Below are 20,165 nucleotides of genomic sequence, written 5' to 3'. Positions count from 1 at the left end.
CAGCATGTCAACTAAAAAAGTGTGGATGAAATGCTGGTAACTTCTAAACTTTATAAGGAGCAACGAAAAGTGGATTGTTAATGTATATAATTATTATTCCTATATGCTTCATCTTTGGAGCCATGTGAATAATCATTCACTAGAGATTCATACATTAAAAAAGTGCCGTTATCTAATCTATGTTTAACGCCAATTGTATTTATCGATCTATTCACTAAAGCTATTAGCAGTGATAAGGGTTTCTTTTACTACAGCGATTTGTGACTGTTATTTGTAACGCAGTGAATGCAACTAAGCATGCAAATAAGTAGTTAATGCCAAAATACTCATTCATTTATAAACTCTGATGTCTAGAGATATTGGACTACTGCCCAAAAATATGGCCAATTTGTTTCACCTACCCGCGGTTGGCGTTATGGCTGGCTTACTATTTATATATGTATATCATGACCACTATATACATAGGCAATATAAGACTAGCCAATCTACAACAGATTACAAAAATAAACAAAATAAACATTACCAATGTAGAACATATTGATTTATTAACCCTTTGGCCGCCAAAGTTGCCAGCTGGTCATTGTCAACCTATAACAACAGTAGCTAGCCACTTGAACTACTAAGGACGTAATACTTGCACATATGGACGTTATCCTTTGTGTTTTAATTGTATGGCATTTATGTTGCCCTTTGGTGCCTGAAGGCATTGCGTTGCAATGTATTGCAAGCCTCAGACGCCAAAGGTGTTACATCATTTTCTGTCAGAGGGTTTTGTAAGAAATCCTATTGCATAAAGAATGTGATATCTCCCAGTCCTTTGTAACAGAGGAGGGTAGACCACATCATAAAAAAATAATATATATATGTTTCTATTTAGAAAATTCTATTTGGACTTTTATGTGAATAATTGTTTATTAGAAACCAAAGCTGTTGGTTTAGTCTCATCCAGGACAGTCAGACGAGGGATCCTGCAGATGCATGCCCTGTGCTCCAAAAGAATGATAATGTAGTTGCTACATGTACAGTTCTACTACTTAGGATATGTTCAAGCTAAAGTAAAATGAAAACACACACTCCTGAATAATTAAAACACACCAAAGAGCTTTTTGGCAATGGGAATTAGGATACATAACAATCGACTCAGTTTCACCGTGACACCTTATTTTGATCTTCTCATGGTCTCCTGGTCAACTCTCACAGGGGGCAGCTAAAGGCGAGACAGACATCCCTGAGATCTCTCCTTGCACTTGCATGCCTGGTTAAATTTGAACCCAGATCTAGGGAGCAAAATGTCACTGCACTGGGTGGGCAATGCAACCAAACTAGAATACATCAGCGTGGGCGCCACAATGAGAGCGCAACATAAGGAACAGGAGGCAGTGTTGTGGACAGCATGATGCAAAAGAGATTAGGCACTAAGCAGAGTAAAGAGGTTCAGGCCAGGGAGCTGTCCCTCTGCAGTGCAGGGGTTCTGTAATCTACTTTGTCTCTGCCCTGCTACAGACTGACATGTATTAAGGGGGGATTAACTAACATGTATTAAGGGGGGATTGGAGACGGTAACAGAGTGAAAATGACACCGAATACCTCCTCTGCCAGAGCATCACTTAACCCCTCACCAGCCAGGAAACATTATCATAATATATAAATAAGAGTAATTTCACTCGTTTGCCCTTTTGGTTTTATTTAAAACCAGAGACAGAACATAAAACAGACAGAGCTCAGTGCACATCCAGTGAAACCTATACACGCTACAGTGCCTAAATATATATGTATAGATATCTATTAAATAAAATGGTCTTTTAGTTTAACATTTTGGCCAAAGTGTTGTAAGCCCCTGAGCCACTACACGGCAGACCACATCTCAAGGGTCCCTAACACTAATATAAATTCTTAATAACCTGTGCATTACCAGGAAGAATGATTTATAATAAATCTGTCAAAATTAGTTGCATAGTTCTAAGTCTGATTGAAGCTTTTATTAACCTGTACATTACCAGCTATCTGAACAAGCTCCTCACCCCTACCACATGCAGCACTTATCACGTGAGATCAGACTTCAAAAGACTGTTCATGGTCCCAAGGCTCAACAAAGTATCCGGCCGTACCTCCTTCTCTTACCGAGCACCCCAAAACTGGAACAACCTACCAGAGGCTCTCACATCCACCACCAGTTTAAGTTCTTTCAAAACTAAAGCGGTCTGACATTTTAATCTGGTCTGCAACTGTTTCATACGCCCATAATATATATTTTCTTTAACTCTGCATGCAATGTCTTGTATATAATGTATACCCTGTTCATTTATGTAACTGTATTTGTAACCATGTATTATTTGTCTTAACTCTGTGCCCAGGACATACTTGAAAACGAGAGGTAACTCTCAATGTATTACTTCCTGGTAAAATATTTTATAAATAAATAAAAGCACTATGTATTAGATTTGTCACAATCATACTGCAAGCAAGCAAGTTCCCCTGAGAGTGGGAGATGCTATAGATATCTATACATATATATTTAGGCACTATACCGTGTATAGGTTTCACTGGATGTGCACTGAGCTGTCTGTGTTTTATGTTTTGTCTCTGGTTTTACATATATATATTGCCATGCTCAGTAGCACTCCTCTGTGACTTATATGCTTATATATATGTTGTGGTTATTTTGGGGGTTCAATAAGCTTGCAGGTGTCCTGTATGTTTTACCCTTTTGGGTTTAGCCTGTCCAGCATTGAAGGGAGCAGGGCTGAGTGAGAACATAACACAAATTATTAAGACCTATGCGGGCAGGAAGAGGGCATGCCAAGCGCAGTGTGTTGATGTTTTATACGCAGAGCAGCATGGTGCTGTCAATGGAACTCCTGAGTGCTTTCCTGCTTTCACCCTGCAGGTGTTGTTGATTATTTGTTGCCATAGCAAAGCAAGCCCAGACTCTAAATTGATGCCAAGGTCTCAATCTACATTGACAGGTTATGGGAGCAACTGATGGTGGAGCACATATACTAAGACCGCCCAGGACATCTGGTCACAGCCATTTCGCCAGCCGCAAATTACTTCGCTGCAGGGACACTAAGCCATCGGCTGCTTTGCCACAAAGTCCCTAACCTTAGCCCTTACTCTTAAAACCCCTAATAGTAACGCTACCCCCTACTCTAACCACTAAAATCTCTCAAGTTAATCCCTTACCCTAACATTGCAACGATACGCCCTTTACTTTGTCACTCTTCTGCTAAAACTCTTAACGCAGGTCCTCATTCTCTCCCATCTCAATTATTGTAACCTTCTGTCCGGCCTTACTGCCTCCCCTACAATCTATCCTAAACAGTGCTGCTACAGACACTTCACTACTTTCTCCTAAATCCAGAACAGCATCTCTCCTGCTGAAATCCCTCTCCTGGCATCCTAATAAGCCCAGTTTTACACCTACAATTCTTCTCACTTTTAAGGCTATACTCATCTGCTGTAAAAACAAAAAACAAAACTGTGCGCTACTACCTAACTACCTATAAAGTTTAAATGTATAAATATATACAGTGCAGTGACTATACCATCAATTTAGTGATAAAAAAATTAAACCACAACTCCCACAGTGAGATAATTATACATTAAATAATAAGTGCCACATAACCGTGTTGGGGATAATGGCGTCTGCAGCAGGCAATAGAATGTTACATCCAACTTCAGGGAAGTAGTTAATTCTACGAAACTAGTTGGATGTAACATTCTATTGCCTTATATCTGCTTACATTGGTCTTTGTCTATGTATTGGCCTGTCCTGTTTTTATTTCATCCTGTGTGCTGTTTTGGACACTTGTGAGAGACTTTGTAAGACTCTTCAAACTTCCCTATTGAATCCACCACTGCTGTGTAGACAGTGACGTCATTACACAGCGTCCCGCGACGGAGCGGCATCGTGGCACGCTGAGGGCACCCCAGCAAGCTGCGTTTCAACCTCTGTGCAGAGGATACACCTGCCGAGGTACAGGAGCGATTTCACCGAGCCCCAATACCAGCTGCTGAACCTGGCTGCATGAAGGGAAATCCCCTTGGGAGTGAAAGACTGACGTCCTGCCCCAGAATCAACTGAGCTGCATCAGCAGAGGGAAGCAAGCACCCGATTCTACAGTTAACAGCTGCCGAGTGGTAAACAGTGTGATACACACTACATGCCTTTTACCAACTTTTTTCATGTACGCAGATATATTACCCCCTTTTTAATTCTATAATATATTGTTGAATTTGCTTCACTATTTGGCGTTGTGCGCTGTTTTCTTTTGTTTCCACTCATCTGCTGTGCCTTACATCCAAGCCCTAATTTCTCGCTATACACCGTCCCCGACTCCAGCTTGCTGCTCAAGGATCTCTCATCATCCCCTTCAGTATCTAAAGCCCTCTCCCGCCTAACACACATCAATCACTACCCCAAACCTCTTGAATGCCGTTCAACTCAATATCCCAGTAACACCCTTTCTTTAGCCACCTTTAAGGCCCATCTTAAAGCACACCTCTTTAACAAAGCATATGGCTGATACTATACATCCCAAATGCATTTACCAGAACACCCTCCTACCATCTCTGTATGTTTTTCCTACTTACCACTTCGATTGTAAGCTCTTTGTGGCAGAGGCTAATTTTTCTTAGTTACTTTTGTCTCAAGTGCTTATTCCCATTATGCGTTATATTATGGTCACGTGTATTACGACTGAAGCGCTATGTACATAGATGGGCTATATAAATACATACCACTAAAACCCCTAAAGTTAACCAATACCGTAACCGCTAAACCCCTTAAAATGAACCCCCTGCTCTAAAACTTATCTTATCGTAGAAGTGGCCGGCAGCGGCAGCTGCTGCAGCCAAATAGCAGTGGCAAGATGGTTGTAATTAAAATAGCCCATTCTGTACTAAGACACCTCTGCACTCCCAGGCTTGTAAACTGTGGCCTGATTGCTAAGAAACACAAGCTTTAAGATCTAGGATTGGGAGACACAATGAAGCAACACAAGATTGAGACTCAAGGCTCAAAGCTGGGCCTGCTTTCCTCTGAGTTGGAGAAAGGCCCTAACCACCATAATCCTTTGCTTCCACGGCACAATCGGAAGGAGGGGGGAAATGAATGACTCTGTTTTGCAAGCCTGGTAACCAGGCAACACAATATTTAAGCTCTAGGCAGACTTGCAATATAGGAGGCAGAGAGGCGTATGGGAGCCAGGCACTACCTCCTATAATCCGTTAAGGAGGAAGGATTAGACACAAACAGCAGTAGCCGAGCAGAAGGCAGGACAGGAGTTATGTCAGCACAGGATGATACACAGCTGGACACTGCCGTTAATTTCCATTATGTTAATAAATTTCAGATTCAGCACAAGGGAAGGGAGTAGAATTTACCCATTAACAGCCATCTTCACAAATCCAGCTACCAAAAAGGATGTGTGAGTGTGTGTAAGGGGAAATAAGGGACATGGAGATGAGGTCACAATGTTTTCCCTGCGACTGTCCCCTTGCAGGGTGTTGGACTTTGGAACCCCCATAACAGATATTGAGTTTGACCGGGTGTGCTGCATTCCTGCACAAAAATATGTTCATTATGAGGCTAGAAGGCAACAGAGGTCAAGAAGGCTGGAGGAAAAAGACAGAATGGAAATACAGCTCCACAGAAGCAAATCTTATCTTGACTATACCTTCTGAGATACCAAATACATGTTTAAGGTAGTAACTGTAGACACTGGATACAAACGAAAGAAAAAGCACACTTTGGGGAAGAGTATTTGGCTAAAACAGGCTGCTTGTCCTTATCACACAGAGGCAACACTGGACAATTGTGTGCTTTGCTTAAATAAAATATAAACATTGAGAAATGTCAGATTATTTCCTTCAAAGGGGGGAGGGGAGGTGGAAGAAGGGAGGGATATACTCAATTTCCTTTCCAGACCTGTTTCAACTCCGTTTCTATGTGCGACACCCAGTTTCAACCCCTCTCTCAGATTGGAGTTGTGTTGCACTTGCACACTAGGCCGTAAGAGAGCACCACACAAGGAACAGGATGCAGAACAGACAAGGTACCAGCCCCCAGTGTCCCGCTCTAGTCCCTAAGGGCCCTATCACCCTACCCATACCCTAAGGTGGGAGGCTGCTTCCTCCTACACCCCCCCCCCCCCCCATCCATCCACTTCTTCCCTCATGCTCCCAGTACCCAACTATCGCATTCTTCCTCAACCCCCAACTGCCTACTTATCACAGGAAAAAAATACAAATGAAGGTTGGGATCTAATATCAGCAGAAGTAAAACCAAAAACACAGAATTACTGATAACTGCTACAACATAACAGTGTATAGAAGTGTATTCCAGAATTCTTAGGTAGGCTACAGCAGATTTAATTAGATATTATTTACCGAATGCCAGTTTTAGTTAAAAGCCACACAGCCATGAAATAGGTTGGCATGTATTTTCTTTTCTGCCAGCAGATATTTTTGTATTAGAACAAACATGTAAACCTCAAGAAGGTGAGGGATTTAAAAAAAAAAAAAAAAAAAAAAGCCTTCAAAATACCATGAAACAAGGTATATTGTGTTAAAAATGAAACTAAATATATATACATAAATAAAAAGTTGTATGTACAACATTGTTATAATGATGCTGCATTCTGCTCTAGTTTTAGCACAATGTCTTTCAGCTTTGGATCTTCTGCCCAGTTAACACGGCTGCCAAGAATAAGGCTCTGCAAAATAAAGAAATATATAAGCAAGATTTTAACAAGTCAACGTTTACATTTCCCACACAAATGCCCTCTTTATCCAACATTAGTGGCTAGAAATCCTATTTCCAGCAAGACAATTCCAAAATAATCATGTTAGTCCAGACAAGCAAATCAGTCCCCAGTGTAATATTTCTATTGTCAACACTTTTGTCTACTATGTCAGTTTCATTTTTACAGCTTCTTCTGTTAAATCCACCATTCACTTTGTCCCATGATGCCTTTTTACATTAATCTCACCTACCCTTTTTTCTAAAGCATTACAGAGCTGAAGCATAATAAAAAAGGAAATATTTTCCATCTGATAAATTGCGGCTATAAATCAGTATTGCTGAACAATGCTATAGAGCAGAGCTCCTAAACTGGCAGCCCGTGGGTCAGATGTGGCCCGTAGACTCTCAGCTGTCTTAAGCAGCTACTGTAGTATGAGATTAGGAGCAAAGTGCAGTTTCTTTTTACACAGAAACTCACTTGCCCGTTACGGTAATGTAAACACATTATGGCACAGATATTATAGATGCTTGCAAAATGTTAATTTAACTCTTTAAATGTATTTTAAAAAAATGACATTGTAATAAGCTTGTGGCCCTTCAACTCTTAAATGTTTTCTGATCTGGCCCCTTTGGAGAAGTACTGGAAGAGTCCTGTTGTAGAGAGATGCTGCTGTAGAGCCATTAAGTAAAAAAAAAAAAAAAAAAAAAGCTTGGGAACAAAACTTTACTTGAGAGTGAAACAAACACTGGTATGGAGATGCAAACAGTGGGAAGAAGTGTAAGAGATGGTCCAAGGATACCTGAAAAACACATTGAACCACAGTGGTTATGTGAATTTGCTTTTCAAGGATTTGAAGTATCTTCTTTAGTTTGTCATTTTCTATCACTTCCAGGTCTTGCTTCCAGTCCCTTTTCAGAGTTTGCATTTGTAACATCATTTTAGAGCCCAATTCTTTTAGAACTGCAGCGACAGGAAAGAAAAATGGTTTACTTTAAACAATATTTTGTACTGTACATGAAATGTGACTGTCTATACACATCAGTGCCTGTTTTCCTGGATCAATCTGCCTTTGTCTTTTTGCTTGTTCACTGCTCATTGAAAAAAAAAAATATATCTTTATTTTTCATCTGGAAAAATACCGATATGAAAAACACCCAGCAAAAACAGTGTAAAGCCATCATATATTAAATGAAACATTTAAACTGTAAATAGTGTTACATGCGAGTTGCAATTCAGTTGAAACACTCCTATGTTGGAACAGCATGTTAAAAATCAAAGCTCAAGATTTCTTCTCCCAAAGCAGTTCTTTGAAATGTATTACACAACCTAGATGAATTAAAATAACGGAACTCAACAATAATAATAAAAAAAAAATTAAAAAAAAATGTAAAAGGAAAGGTTTTGATTTGGAATCAATGGATCAAGAAATGAACAGATATGGGCCCTGTGGATTAAAAGTGGTTAGGTATATTGCAGTACCGTAATTTCCGGACTATAAGCCGCACCTGTATATAAGCCGCACCTGTATATAAGCCGCACCTGTATATAAGCCGCACCTGTATATAAGCCGCACCCATTGAATTTTAGATTTTTTTTTATTTTGACCATATATAAGCCACACCTGAATATAAGCCGCACCTCACATTAACCCCCCCTGCACCTCACATCAAGCCCCCAGCACCTCACATTAACCCCCCCTGCACCTCACATCAAGCCCCCAGCACCTCACATTAACCCCCCAGCACCTCACATCAACCCCCAGCACATCACATCAACCCCCCCTGCACCACACATCAACCCCCCCTGCACCACACATCAACCCCCCCTGCACCACACATCAACCCCCCCTGCACCACACATCAACCCCCCCTGCACCACACATCAACCCCCCCTGCACCACACATCAACCCCCCCTGCACCACACATCAACCCCCCCTGCACCACACATCAACCCCCCCCTGCACCACACATCAACCCCCCCCTGCACCACACATCAACCCCCCCCTGCACCACACATCAACCCCCCCAGCACCTCACATTACACAGTAAATACCTGCCGTCCAAGCAGGCGTGCACGCGCTCGCTCTAGCAAGCAGCAGGCAGGAAGTGCTACTAGGGAGGGAGAGAGCAGAAAGCGGGAAAAATTCACATATAAGCCGCACCTGAATATAAGCCGCGGGGTTCAATGCGTGGGGAAAAAGTAGCGGCTTATAGACCGGAAATTACGGTACATCTAAATTTATACCACAGAACAAGTTTCAAATAGGCACTTATGCTGCTACTACTACTACAACTACAGCCAACTAGCCATAACCAAGAGTCAATGTGTCAATGTAATCATTTAACCAAATGTAAACATGTAATTTGAAAAGCTTAAGATAAGGTTTTGAGCCCCCTCACAAAACTCAGCACAAATCAAAATTCACCATAGCAAACTAGACACCCTCTATAATTCAATATGCAGCTTTGTCCAACAATGTAATTACATCTCACATAACTGCAAAATGCTCAAAGAACTAGATTGGTCATGACTTGAGTCTAGGCACAAAGTATATCTCTTCTGTCTTGCCTTCAAATACTGTCTGGGCAAGCTACTTCCTTATGTGAACAAGCTCCTCACCCCTACTACACCCAGCACTTATCACCTGAGATCTGACTCCAAAGGACTTTTCACGGTCCAAAGTATCCGGCCGCTCCACCTTCTGTTACCGTGCACCCCAAAACTGGAACAATCTACCAGAGATTCTCAAAGCCACCACCAGTCTAAGTTCTTTCAAAACTAAAAGCTGTCTCACATTTTAATGTGACCTGTAACAGTTTCATACGCCTAGAACTTATTTTTATCCTTAACTGTTCATGCAATGTCTTCATATATAAAATGTCTAACACTCTTCACCTAATGTAACCATGTATGTGTCATCATAACTCTATGCCCTGGACATACTTGAAAACGAGAGGTAACTCAATGTAATTACTTCCTGCTAAAACATTTTTATAGATAAATAAATCTGGCAGTTTGTTTAGGTGCAGTACCAGACATAACCAGTAAAGTAATGGCAATGTGTTGAATTGGTTAAGATCTTAAAGCAGAACAGGCTACTAGTCATGCTGGCCAATAGGAAGCTGCACCGGATGATGTCACGGCTTCCTATTGGCCCGTGGGATATTTAAAGTTGCCATTATGTTAGGCACATTAATTCCCTGCTTGCATAGATATCCTGGCACCGCACAGAGGTAAGTATTTCTGGAAGCAGAGGGCCCTGGGATCTGAAATTGACAGTTCAGCTCCAAAGACACACTGCTTCAATTCTGTAATTCAAAAATCATTTAAAAATGCAATGCAGCCCGTTCTGCTGCGTTAAAAATGAGCATTACCTTCGAACTCCTCTTTTTTTTTAATTCAAATCAGTTATGTCGTATTAGATAAGCCATAGTACATTTTGTATGTATTATGAAATCAGACAAGTACACTTAATTTTCCATCATTTTGAAAGTTAATTTTCCAGAGTTTTACATTTTTTTTTCGCAGTGATATTCGTTGATCTGTATCTCTAGCCCCTTGATCATTTATCTGTGGAAGGGAGTTTCCATAAATCTGACCAATCAGGTCATTGGGATGGAGCAAACATCACTGAGCCACCCACCCGCTTGTCAGAGTCCCCATTGTAACTGAGAACAAAGACTGGAAAAAATGATTTAAAAATACTTATTTGATTCAAAATGTTTCACCTATCACTGCCAATGGTTTACCATGGTCAATTGGGACAGCACCTTTAACAAATGCTATGTGTGACGCAATATATATAAATATATATATATATATATATATATATATAAATATATATATAAATAAATATATATATATATAAATATATATATATATATATATATATATATATATATATATATATATATATATATATACTGTACACACATTATATATATATATATATACACATACATACATACATACATATATACATACATACACACATACAAAAAACAATGGCAGTTGGCACACTGTAAACTGATGATCCACTGATGCTTATCCCATATGCACACATGAACAAAAATATTTACCAGATGTTGGTCCGGAAAACAGAGACAGCACACAGCCAGGAAAGTACAAAAAAAAACTGTATTCATAAGAAGTACATGGCACTGCATCCAACGTTTCGGTCATCAGAGCGTGACCTTCTTCAGGGACGTGCCTGAGGAAGGTCACGCTCTGATGACCGAAACGTTGGATGCAGTGCCATGTACTTCTTATAAATACAGTTTTTTTTTGTACTTTCCTGGCTGTGTGCTGTCTTTGTTTTCCGGACCAACATCTGGTAAATAGTGTGTGTGTGTGTGTGTGTGTGTGTGTGTGTGTGTGTGTGTGTGTGTGTGTGTGTGTGTGTGTGTGTGTGTGTGTGTGTGTGTGTGTGTGTGTGTGTGTGTGTGTGTGTATATATATATATATATATATTAGATTCTCCACTTTTTTTTTCCTTCATCAAATGAGCCGCTGTATAGTAATTAAAACCAGAGACATAACATAAAACACAGACAAAGCTCAGTTTTTAGCACATCTAGTGAGACTCATACACGGTACAGTGCCTAAATATATATGGATAAATATCTAATAAGTAAATGGTCTTTTAGTTTGACATTTTTGGCCAAAATTGTTGTAAGCCCCTGAGCCAACGCCAAGGCAGACCACATATCAGGGGTCCCTAACGCTAATATAAATTCTTAATAGCCTGTTTAATAACAGGAAGAATGATTTATAGTAAATCTGTCAATATTAGCTGCAAAGTTCTGTCTGACTGAAGCTTTTATTAACCTGTACATTACCAGGAAAAGCACTCTGTATTAGAGATGTCACAGCCAAACTGCAAGCAGGCAAGTTCCCCTGAGTGGAAGATGCTATGGAGTGAGCCCATAACCATTTAAATGTGGGAGGGGGTGAGCTTAAATTAAGTAGGAGGTTGCCAACCTCCAATCAGCCATGACTAGCTGGACAAGAATTGTAAAACATACTGGACACCTAACAAGCTCCTATTAAACCCCCAAAATACCCACAACATATATATAAGCATATGAGTATCAGAGGAGTGCTACTGAGCATGAGCATGTGCCAATGTATGACAAAACCAAAACAGTTTCAACAAGGCTGAGATAATAATCCATTGAATGTATTTACCCAATCTCTTCTTTCTGACTTCATATAGTTTTTCTTCCAAATCTCGTGTCTCCTGTAATAATGAAATTTTAAATTACCAACAGTACACAGCTGAAGCAGATAATTCCTACCATTACCAGCACCTTTTCCCCTATTCCCATCAAAATGAAATGCCCAAGTGTTATACAAATTCAGAATATGCACATCCCATATTTCTTTATAAATGGGACACCAGCCTACAGCATATAAAAACTGCAATATAAGGGCCATCATTTTAAAACTACGGCTTTGCGGTTATCTGCTTTACTGGGGAAAACAAAGATGGGGACTATGGAAAAATTGATACTGGTAAATACAGAGCAGGATTAAGGGACCAGAGTTCTTAAAAGTATCTATGAAAATGATCTAGGCCTATATCAGTTAGCCAATAAAGAATGTTTCTGGATCATGTTTATCAGACCAGAAGAACACATTTTCAACGTGGTTGACAATGAACTGAAAAGGAATCTGTTGTGATGAAGGACAACCGTTTAACAAGAGTCCCACTGCAGTTAGCAGCGAAAGCTACTCAAGTATAAACCAGAAATGTTTACTGTTTTGATAAAGTATACAGTTTATTTCATTTTTTTTCTAAATCACTTGCCTGCTGTGACTTCAGTATTGAGGAAGAAAGCGCCAAAATGTGTTTCATCATGTCCTGGATTAACCTAAAAGAAAAAAAAAACTTGTCAAGCTGTAAAATAATTTTCATATCCTCTATTATAAATATAATGACATTAGCAACAACACAGATTGAGGATATGCTGGAGGCTCAGCTTCATGCCCTAGGGACAATCCTGGGTGCAAGTCAAACTATTCTAATGAAGTAACAATACAGAATGGTGTGACTGGAAAGTATATCAACAGTGAGAAGTGTATGTTATCTATAGCCATTGATTGATTTATAAAGCATCACCTACCACTTAGCAAACCAAGTTATAAAAAGGTAGAACAGTTTCACAATCCTTAATTAAGAAACAAAATTCCCAAAATGAAAGACCGCCAATTTATGTAGTATGAGTCAAAGCTTTAAATAAGTGATATATTTGAGCAGGATAATCTATCAAGTTCGGGACTTTTGACATCAGATGAGAAGATAATGTTTACACCAATAATTATATGGTCATTTGGTGAAAGAAAGAGATAAGATATGGAAAAGCCTATGTTCAAAATCTTACATGGAATCACTGCTGTTTTCCTGCATCTTAGTTTGAAGGGCATGCACAAGCTGAATCCTGCAAAGATAAAGACATCTTCTAAACAAAGCACAAGATTTATGGGAGTCTACTGTGTGTCACATCTCCTTTCTGCATTGCTTCAAAACATGATCTGTAAAGCGGTTCTTGAAAAGCGTTGCATTTTGCTTAATGTTACAATATTTAAAGCAGCTACCCCCCCCCCCCCAGGATTTGTTTTATTTTCTATGTATATACATGTAATATAACAGAGCATGAAATAATTTGTTCACCCCTTGCGTGCTGGAAGACTGGCAGCAATGGTCTAGTGACACTTAACCACTTGATGTAGCGACCATGTGGTTGTGGGGAGCCCCAAGGAAGTTAACGGAAGTGATGAATACACCCACTTCCGTTGCGATCACATTCAATGGTGAATGCGATATCCCCCGGAAAATGAGCACTTAATGCGTGACGTAGCCTGTACATCACAGGGCACGGAGAATGCCGGCCCTTATGCCGTGCACAGTATTTCTGGGGGCACTCAAAATGTTAAATGGACTATTTACACATTTTTTTTCTCCCATAATTATTTTTTTTTTCATTTCCCTCATACTTTGCAGCGTTCATTTATTTGATTTACTTAGGGAAGCACGTTAAAAACAAAAAAATCACAATTAAACAATTAAGATGTGTAATCAGTTGTCGTCGTCCCCTAAACATTTTTAAGGAATCAACACAAATCTCTTTGGTCTCATAACAGTTGTAGAGATACTCCTTTCTAAAGCGTTTGACGATGCAGAGTAAGTAGCAGTACTGTTTAATCCCTTGGAAACGTCATTAGCTGGACATACAGTAACTGGAAGGTGGCAAATCAGCTTAGCCTGCAAGTGACCATAACTGGCAGACTGATATTTTGGTCCCTTGTACAATATAAAATACAACGTAACTAGCAGGAGGCCGCACATTTGCGCAAAATAGACCTCAAGTAAAATGCAAACAATATGGATTGGAAAACATAAGAAATATATATTTATTTTCTGGGAAGTCCTCGTGTGCAGCAGGGCTGAGTGGAAAAAATGTGTAGGAGATACAGAGCGCAACAGACACGTGAATTATACATGTTCATTAGTGTCATTGGTACCATGTTGCCACCAGTAAACCAAAAGAAAACAGCTTCATTGTCCTAACGACACAACAGCTTTCTATTAGCACAACTGAATGAGGCAATCATGATATTCTCTTCCACAATAAAACAGGAAAGAGGGTTGCTGAAGCTCAAAATAGTGAGAATCAGCTGCGCAAGATCTCCAAGTTTAGAACATGACAATTATTATTAATTGCCGCTTTAAAGCAAATGCACTTTGTTATTCAATTTATAAATAACATACTTGGGAGAAAAAAAAAAAACACACCTTTAAAACGTTATTTTGTAAACCTGAAAGCACTTTTCCAATCAACCGCGATATGAAGGCCAGATGTGAAAAAAAATAATAAGATGAGGGTATCGCAAAGATAATTGATCTTCTTACCTTTGTAGCGCCAATGTTTTGTTTTGGTACGAAACTTTAAGATTTTCAATTTCTTGCTCTAATTCCCGAGTTCTGCCAGGAAACAAAAATACAGACAATTCTTAAACTATCAACTACAACAAAAACATACAATGTTACAGCTTTTAAAAATCTTCAAAAATCTTTTTCTCTTTAGTGTTCATGTTACCATTTTAAGACCGTACATAAATATGAATAAGCCCTTTTTAAATAAGAGCAGTTAGGGTCTTTGGTGCCTATATACATTTTTAATATAGGCCCAATGTGTGAATGAATATACATTTGCACTATTGGACCGATACAATATGAATTTACTGTATATTTGTGATGTAATGTATGACACTGGGAGGCTGAACTGCATTGAGATTCAAAACGAAATCATTCTGGCTTGTGATTCTTCTGGAATATCACATACCTATCCAGACGTTACATATCAAAACAGAGGAAACAGGGCAGCTTTGGGTTGTTTCAGAAGCCAGAACAAAGTCGTCAATAACATCTACTTCTACCACAATAATAATCCCTCTGCTTTTTTTTAATTTAGAAGTGTCAAAAACATAAGATGAAGCAGAGGAGGGTGGGTTATCCATCATCTCATATGATAAAAGTTTACAGGATCCTTGTGCGAAGGGAAATAAGAGGCTTACGTTTCAACCAACTTCTCTTCTGGTAAAAAGTCTGGAGAGACGTCACCTGCACAAATAAATATAATGAAATTAGGCTTTTTATAGACTTATGGCATAGACATACTGAACCATATATAGACCGGTTATGATCATTAGAAATGGCCCTACTCCATTGAAGTTGGGTTCTGGGAACAAAACAATAGTCACCACCTGGTTTGCAGCTTGTGCACCAAAAATCAAAGCAGTCAAAGTAACAGAACTAATAGAAAAGCCTCATAAGATTCAGACATATCTGCAGTTCCACAAAAGAGCTCATCTTATCTTTGAACATACATCCTGTATAGCGTTTTTACTAAAGGATAGAAGGACTTTTTTTGTAGCACCCCCTACACTAGACCTGATAAAGTTACACATTGCTTTTAAATTATGTTCGACAGTCCCAGCTTTATTCTGAATAATTATGGCTACTGTAGATATTAATTTCCTATTCGATATCCCATAGTGGTTCTCTCTTTTGCATAAGGACAAATTTATCAACAGATTGTCCTTATTTTGGAATATACACAGCACTGACAGAAAAGCATTATATGGAAGTCTCAGAGACTGGACTAACAGTAAATTGAGTGTCTTTGAAATAGCTAAACACAGTTTAAATCCCGTTGTGTCTCATGGCCGTGGTAAACTCGCACTATTTCCCTGTGTGTCATTCTAGAAAAAAAAAAGTAGGATCCTACATACTGTGCTTGTAGGATTGTAGGATAGAAATGCATAAACTTTCAGCAACACAAACACAAGACGCAATGTAGCACAGAAAAAAAAACTGCCTCTTGATGTATACATTTAGTGATTTGAAATGTGTAGCACTTCTATTACACGTGATTACAATGAAAACATAGCAAAGTTGTGTTTACATGTGAACAGAAGGCCCAGATAAGCATGTTGCCATGTGACTATGGCCCAGTATCAGAACTTACTCGCTTCTATCATGTTCTGGAGCTCAAGCTGCTGATGTTTCACCTGTTCTCGGAGTCTACAGGAGGCAAACAAAAACAGAGTCGCATCATGTAACCGCAACACACGCCCCAGTGTTACTACATAACCCTCTGATCTTAATAATAATATAATAATAATAGCATGTTCTTTTATAGCGCTGCAAGTTATACGTAGCGCTTTACAGAGAAATTTTGCAGACACAGGCCCCTGCCCGTGGAGCTTACAATCTATGTTTTTGGTGCCTGAGGCACAGGGAGATAAAGTGACTTGCCCAAGGTCACAAGGAGCCGACACCGGGAATTGAACCAGGCTCCCTTGCTTCAAACTCTCAGTGCCAGTCAGTGTCTTTTACTCACTGAGCCACTCCCCTCCCTCTTACAACATAACCCTCTGATTAGCTCTGCACACTGATGGCAAGTATCTCAGGACAGCAGAGGCCATAGTATGAAACACCATTAAAGTAAGCAGAGAATAAGGCTGCGCTTATAGTGCAGGCGACACGACCGATGACGTTACCTGTCACCATTGCGATAATTGCAATTCAAGTTTAGGCGACGTTGCTGGCTACAAGGCCAGTGACGTCATAAAAGGGGAAGGCAGAGGGACGGAGAAGCTCTTTGGCCACAAGGAGAGACAGTCTCCGAAAATCAAATAACAGTGACTACCAGATTTTTGGTAGCGCCATCGCTTGGTCTATAAGGGCCGACAATGCATTTGTTTTTGAAGCAATGTCGCTGTCATTAGAAGCGCAGGCTAACTGTACTGCGCTACAGGGTTCAGATATATGGCTCAGCGCCCCACACACTGTAACCCTGCCCCCCCCCCCCGGGCCTCACTCACCTCAGTCCCCCCCCCGGGCCTCACTCACCTCAGTCGTCGTCCCCCGGGCCTCACTCACCTCAGTCGTCGTCCCCCGGGCCTCACTCACCTCAGTCCCCGTCCCCCCCGGGCCTTACTCACCTCAGTCCCTCTCCCCCCCCCGGGCCTCACTCACCTCAGTCCCTCTCACCCCCCCGGGCCTCACTCACCTCAGTCGTCCCCCCCCGGGCCTCACTCACCTCAGTCCCTCCCCTCCCCCCGAGCCTCACTCACCTCAGTCCCCCCCAGGCCTCACTCACCTCAGTCCCCCCCCCCCGGGCCTCACTCACTTCAGTCCCTCCCCCCCCCGGGCCTCACTCACCTCAGTCCCCCCCCCGGGCCTCACTCACCTCAGTCCCCGTCCCCCCCGAGCCTTACTCACCTCAGTCCCTCTCCCCCACTGGGCCTCACTCACCTCAGTCCCCCCCCCCCCGGGCCTCACTCACCTCAGTCCCTCTCCCCCACTGGGCCTCACTCACCTCAGTCCCCCCCCCCGGGCCTCACTCACCTCAGTCCCCCCCCCCCGGGCCTCACTCACCTCAGTCCCTCCCCGGGCCTCACTCACCTCAGTCCCTCCCCGGGCCTCACTCACCTCAGTCCCCCCCCCCCCCGGGCCTCACTCACCTCAGCTCCCCCCCTCCCCCCGGGCCTCACTCACCTCAGTTCCTCCCCCCCGGGCCTCACTCACCTCAGTTCCTCTCCCCCCGGGCCTCACTCACCTCAGTCCCCCCCCCAGGCCTCACTCACCTCAGCTCCCCCCCTCCCCCCGGGCCTCACTCACCTCAGCTCCCCCCCTCCCCCCGGGCCTCACTCACCTCAGCTCCCCCCCTCCCCCCGGGCCTCACTCACCTCAGCCCCCCCATCCCCCCGGCCTCACTCACCTCAGTCCCCTCCCTCCCCCCGGGCCTCACTAACCTCAGCCCCCCCCTCCCCCACCTCAGCCCCCCCCTCCCCCGGGCCTCACTCACCTCAGCCCCCCCCCTCCCCCGGGCCTCACTCACCTCAGCCCCCCCCTCCCCCGGGCCTCACTCACCTCAGTCCCCCCCTCCCCCACTCACCTCAGTCCCCCCCTCCCCCACTCACCTCAGTCCCCCCCTCCCCCACTCACCTCAGTCCCCCCCTCCCCCACTCACCTCAGTCCCCCCCTCCCCCCGGGCCTCACTCACCTCAGTCCCCCCCCCCAGGCCTCACTCACCTCAGTCCCCCCCCCCAGGCCTCACTCACCTCAGTCCCCCCCCCCTCAGGCCTCACTCACCTCAGTCCCCCCCCCCTCCCGGGCCTCACTCACCTCACCAGCTTCAGCAGCTCCCCCTGCCTGCTGTCCTCCTCCGGCCCCGAGGCGCCCTGCACCGACACCCTTCCCAGCTCCGCGCTCAGCTCCCGCATGGCCTCCAGCGGGCCCGGGCCGGGAGGCGGACACCCCTCTGGGTAATTAGTCACATTGTCCATGGCGGGCCCCCCTCCCTCCTCGGGACCCTAACGTCATTGAACCAAACCGGCTAGTGCCGGGGATCGCTGGGGGCCGCGCGCCGGTAACGTTATTATAAGCTCGGGGGGAAAGGTTTGAATGTTCTTTTTTCGCGCTTCCGGGAGGGGGCGTGGCCAGCAACGTATGGGTGAATGATGCCCTTAGATGTAAGCCCCGCCCCCTAAATGATGCCCCTCCCTCTGACAGGAGGGAACGGAAGTGCGCATGCGCCGCACAAGCAGCACAGAAGTAGCGCTCATGCGTGATTATTCTGTATAAATACATCGTGTCACTAACTTAATCACGTCATTGCTTATGTGCTATGTTCGGTGCCCCAATATACAGACTTCATGCTCTCTAGCAATCACCGCCACCCTGATTCCTGACCTGTTGCTATATTATAACCACTTATTGCATCCCACTAATTACCATCTGTATGTGCGGCCCTACTATCATGTGAAGGGAATATACACATATAAACGTGCGCCGCTAATGTGAGGAAACGACATTGTTTTGTCATGTCTACTATTAATCATTGCTGGGAAAGGAGAGGCACGAGGCACTTCGGATTTTCTAATACAGAGAAAATTAAAGGACATGCTAATTAGGGCTAACTCTAAGGAGAGACCGTCGCCGAAAATCAAATAACTGACTACCAGATTTTTGGTAGCGCCGTCGCTTGGTCTATAAGGGTCGACAATGCATTTGTTTTTGAAGCAATGTCGCTGTCACTAGAAGCGCAGGCTAACTGTACTGCGCTACAGGGTTCAGATATATTACTCAGCGCTCCCACACTGTAACCCTGCCCCCCCCCCCCTGGACTCACCTCAGTCCCCCTCCCCCCGGGCACCGCAAGCTCCCTGCGCCCCCCTTACCTGTGGCCTATAATGATGCGTCAAATGATGCTGTGGGTTCGTGACGTCACGTCTCCATGGTAATGTGCGTCACTTGACGCCGCGTTGCCATGGAGATGCGTGGACAAGAAGCCGGTAAGTAAATTTACAGAGCGCAAGGCCTCTAACCGCCTCGTGGCCTGCGCCCGCGCCCCCCCCCCCCCCAATAAAGTCTCGCGCCCCCCAGTTTGCGCACCACTGCTCTAAAGAATATTATTCTAAACCACATTTCCTAAGCAATCCCAAATTTGGATGCTTTAAATGCAATAACGGCAGTGTCTGTGACAGCCTTAACACTGGTGAACTTTTTACCATCCTTGGAGTGGCAAATCCTACAAAAAAATAAATAAATAAATTTAAAAAAATCACGCGTACATTAAATTCATATGATCAAGTGCCCTTGTGGCCTTTATTGTATTGGCAAAACCAATAGAATGCTAAAGACTAGGTTCATTGAACACGATCAAGATTGTATTGTATTGTATGTCTTTATTTATATAGCGCTTCACAAAGAATACAGTACAGGGAATTATAATAATATACAATAAGTGTAGCAAAATCAGACAATAGGAAAGGAAATCCCTGCCCCGAAGAGCTTACAATCTAAGATCATACATTCCACAGAGGAAACCACGCTCATAAATCATTGT

General features: G+C 42.8%; 1 protein-coding gene across 1 annotated transcript; it reads right to left on the bottom strand.

Moving 5' to 3' along the window:
* Window positions 1-523: 523 nt before the first annotated feature.
* CENPH (centromere protein H) lies at window positions 524-18,760 on the bottom strand. The gene is made up of 9 exons (XM_075590597.1): window positions 18,443-18,760; window positions 16,278-16,333; window positions 15,325-15,370; window positions 14,660-14,731; window positions 13,131-13,187; window positions 12,557-12,620; window positions 11,935-11,986; window positions 7,546-7,706; window positions 524-6,716 (listed from the first exon to the last, which is right to left on the bottom strand). Exons 1-9 carry the CDS (start codon window positions 18,601-18,603, stop codon window positions 6,624-6,626), a joined length of 762 nt encoding a protein of 253 aa, XP_075446712.1. The 5' UTR covers window positions 18,604-18,760; the 3' UTR covers window positions 524-6,623.
* Between the last annotated feature and the right edge of the window lie 1,405 nt (window positions 18,761-20,165).

The sequence above is a fragment of the Ascaphus truei genome, chromosome 1, assembly GCF_040206685.1.
Source record: "Ascaphus truei isolate aAscTru1 chromosome 1, aAscTru1.hap1, whole genome shotgun sequence".
NCBI classification, from domain to species: Eukaryota; Metazoa; Chordata; class Amphibia; order Anura; family Ascaphidae; genus Ascaphus; species Ascaphus truei.
The sequence above is the reverse complement of the archived record's forward strand: the minus strand, read 5'-3'. Positions and strand labels throughout refer to the sequence as shown.

Coding starts and splice junctions, on each gene's coding strand:
- CENPH (XM_075590597.1), bottom strand. CDS start 18,603: ATGGACAATGTGACTAATTACCCAGAGGGGTGTCCGCCTCCCGGCCCG. Junction 15,371..16,277: donor CCAGAACATGATAGAAGCGA/GTAAGTTCTGAT, acceptor TTATTTGTGCAG/GTGACGTCTCTCCAGACTTT. Junction 14,732..15,324: donor GAAGAGAAGTTGGTTGAAAC/GTAAGCCTCTTA, acceptor GTTTCCTGGCAG/AACTCGGGAATTAGAGCAAG.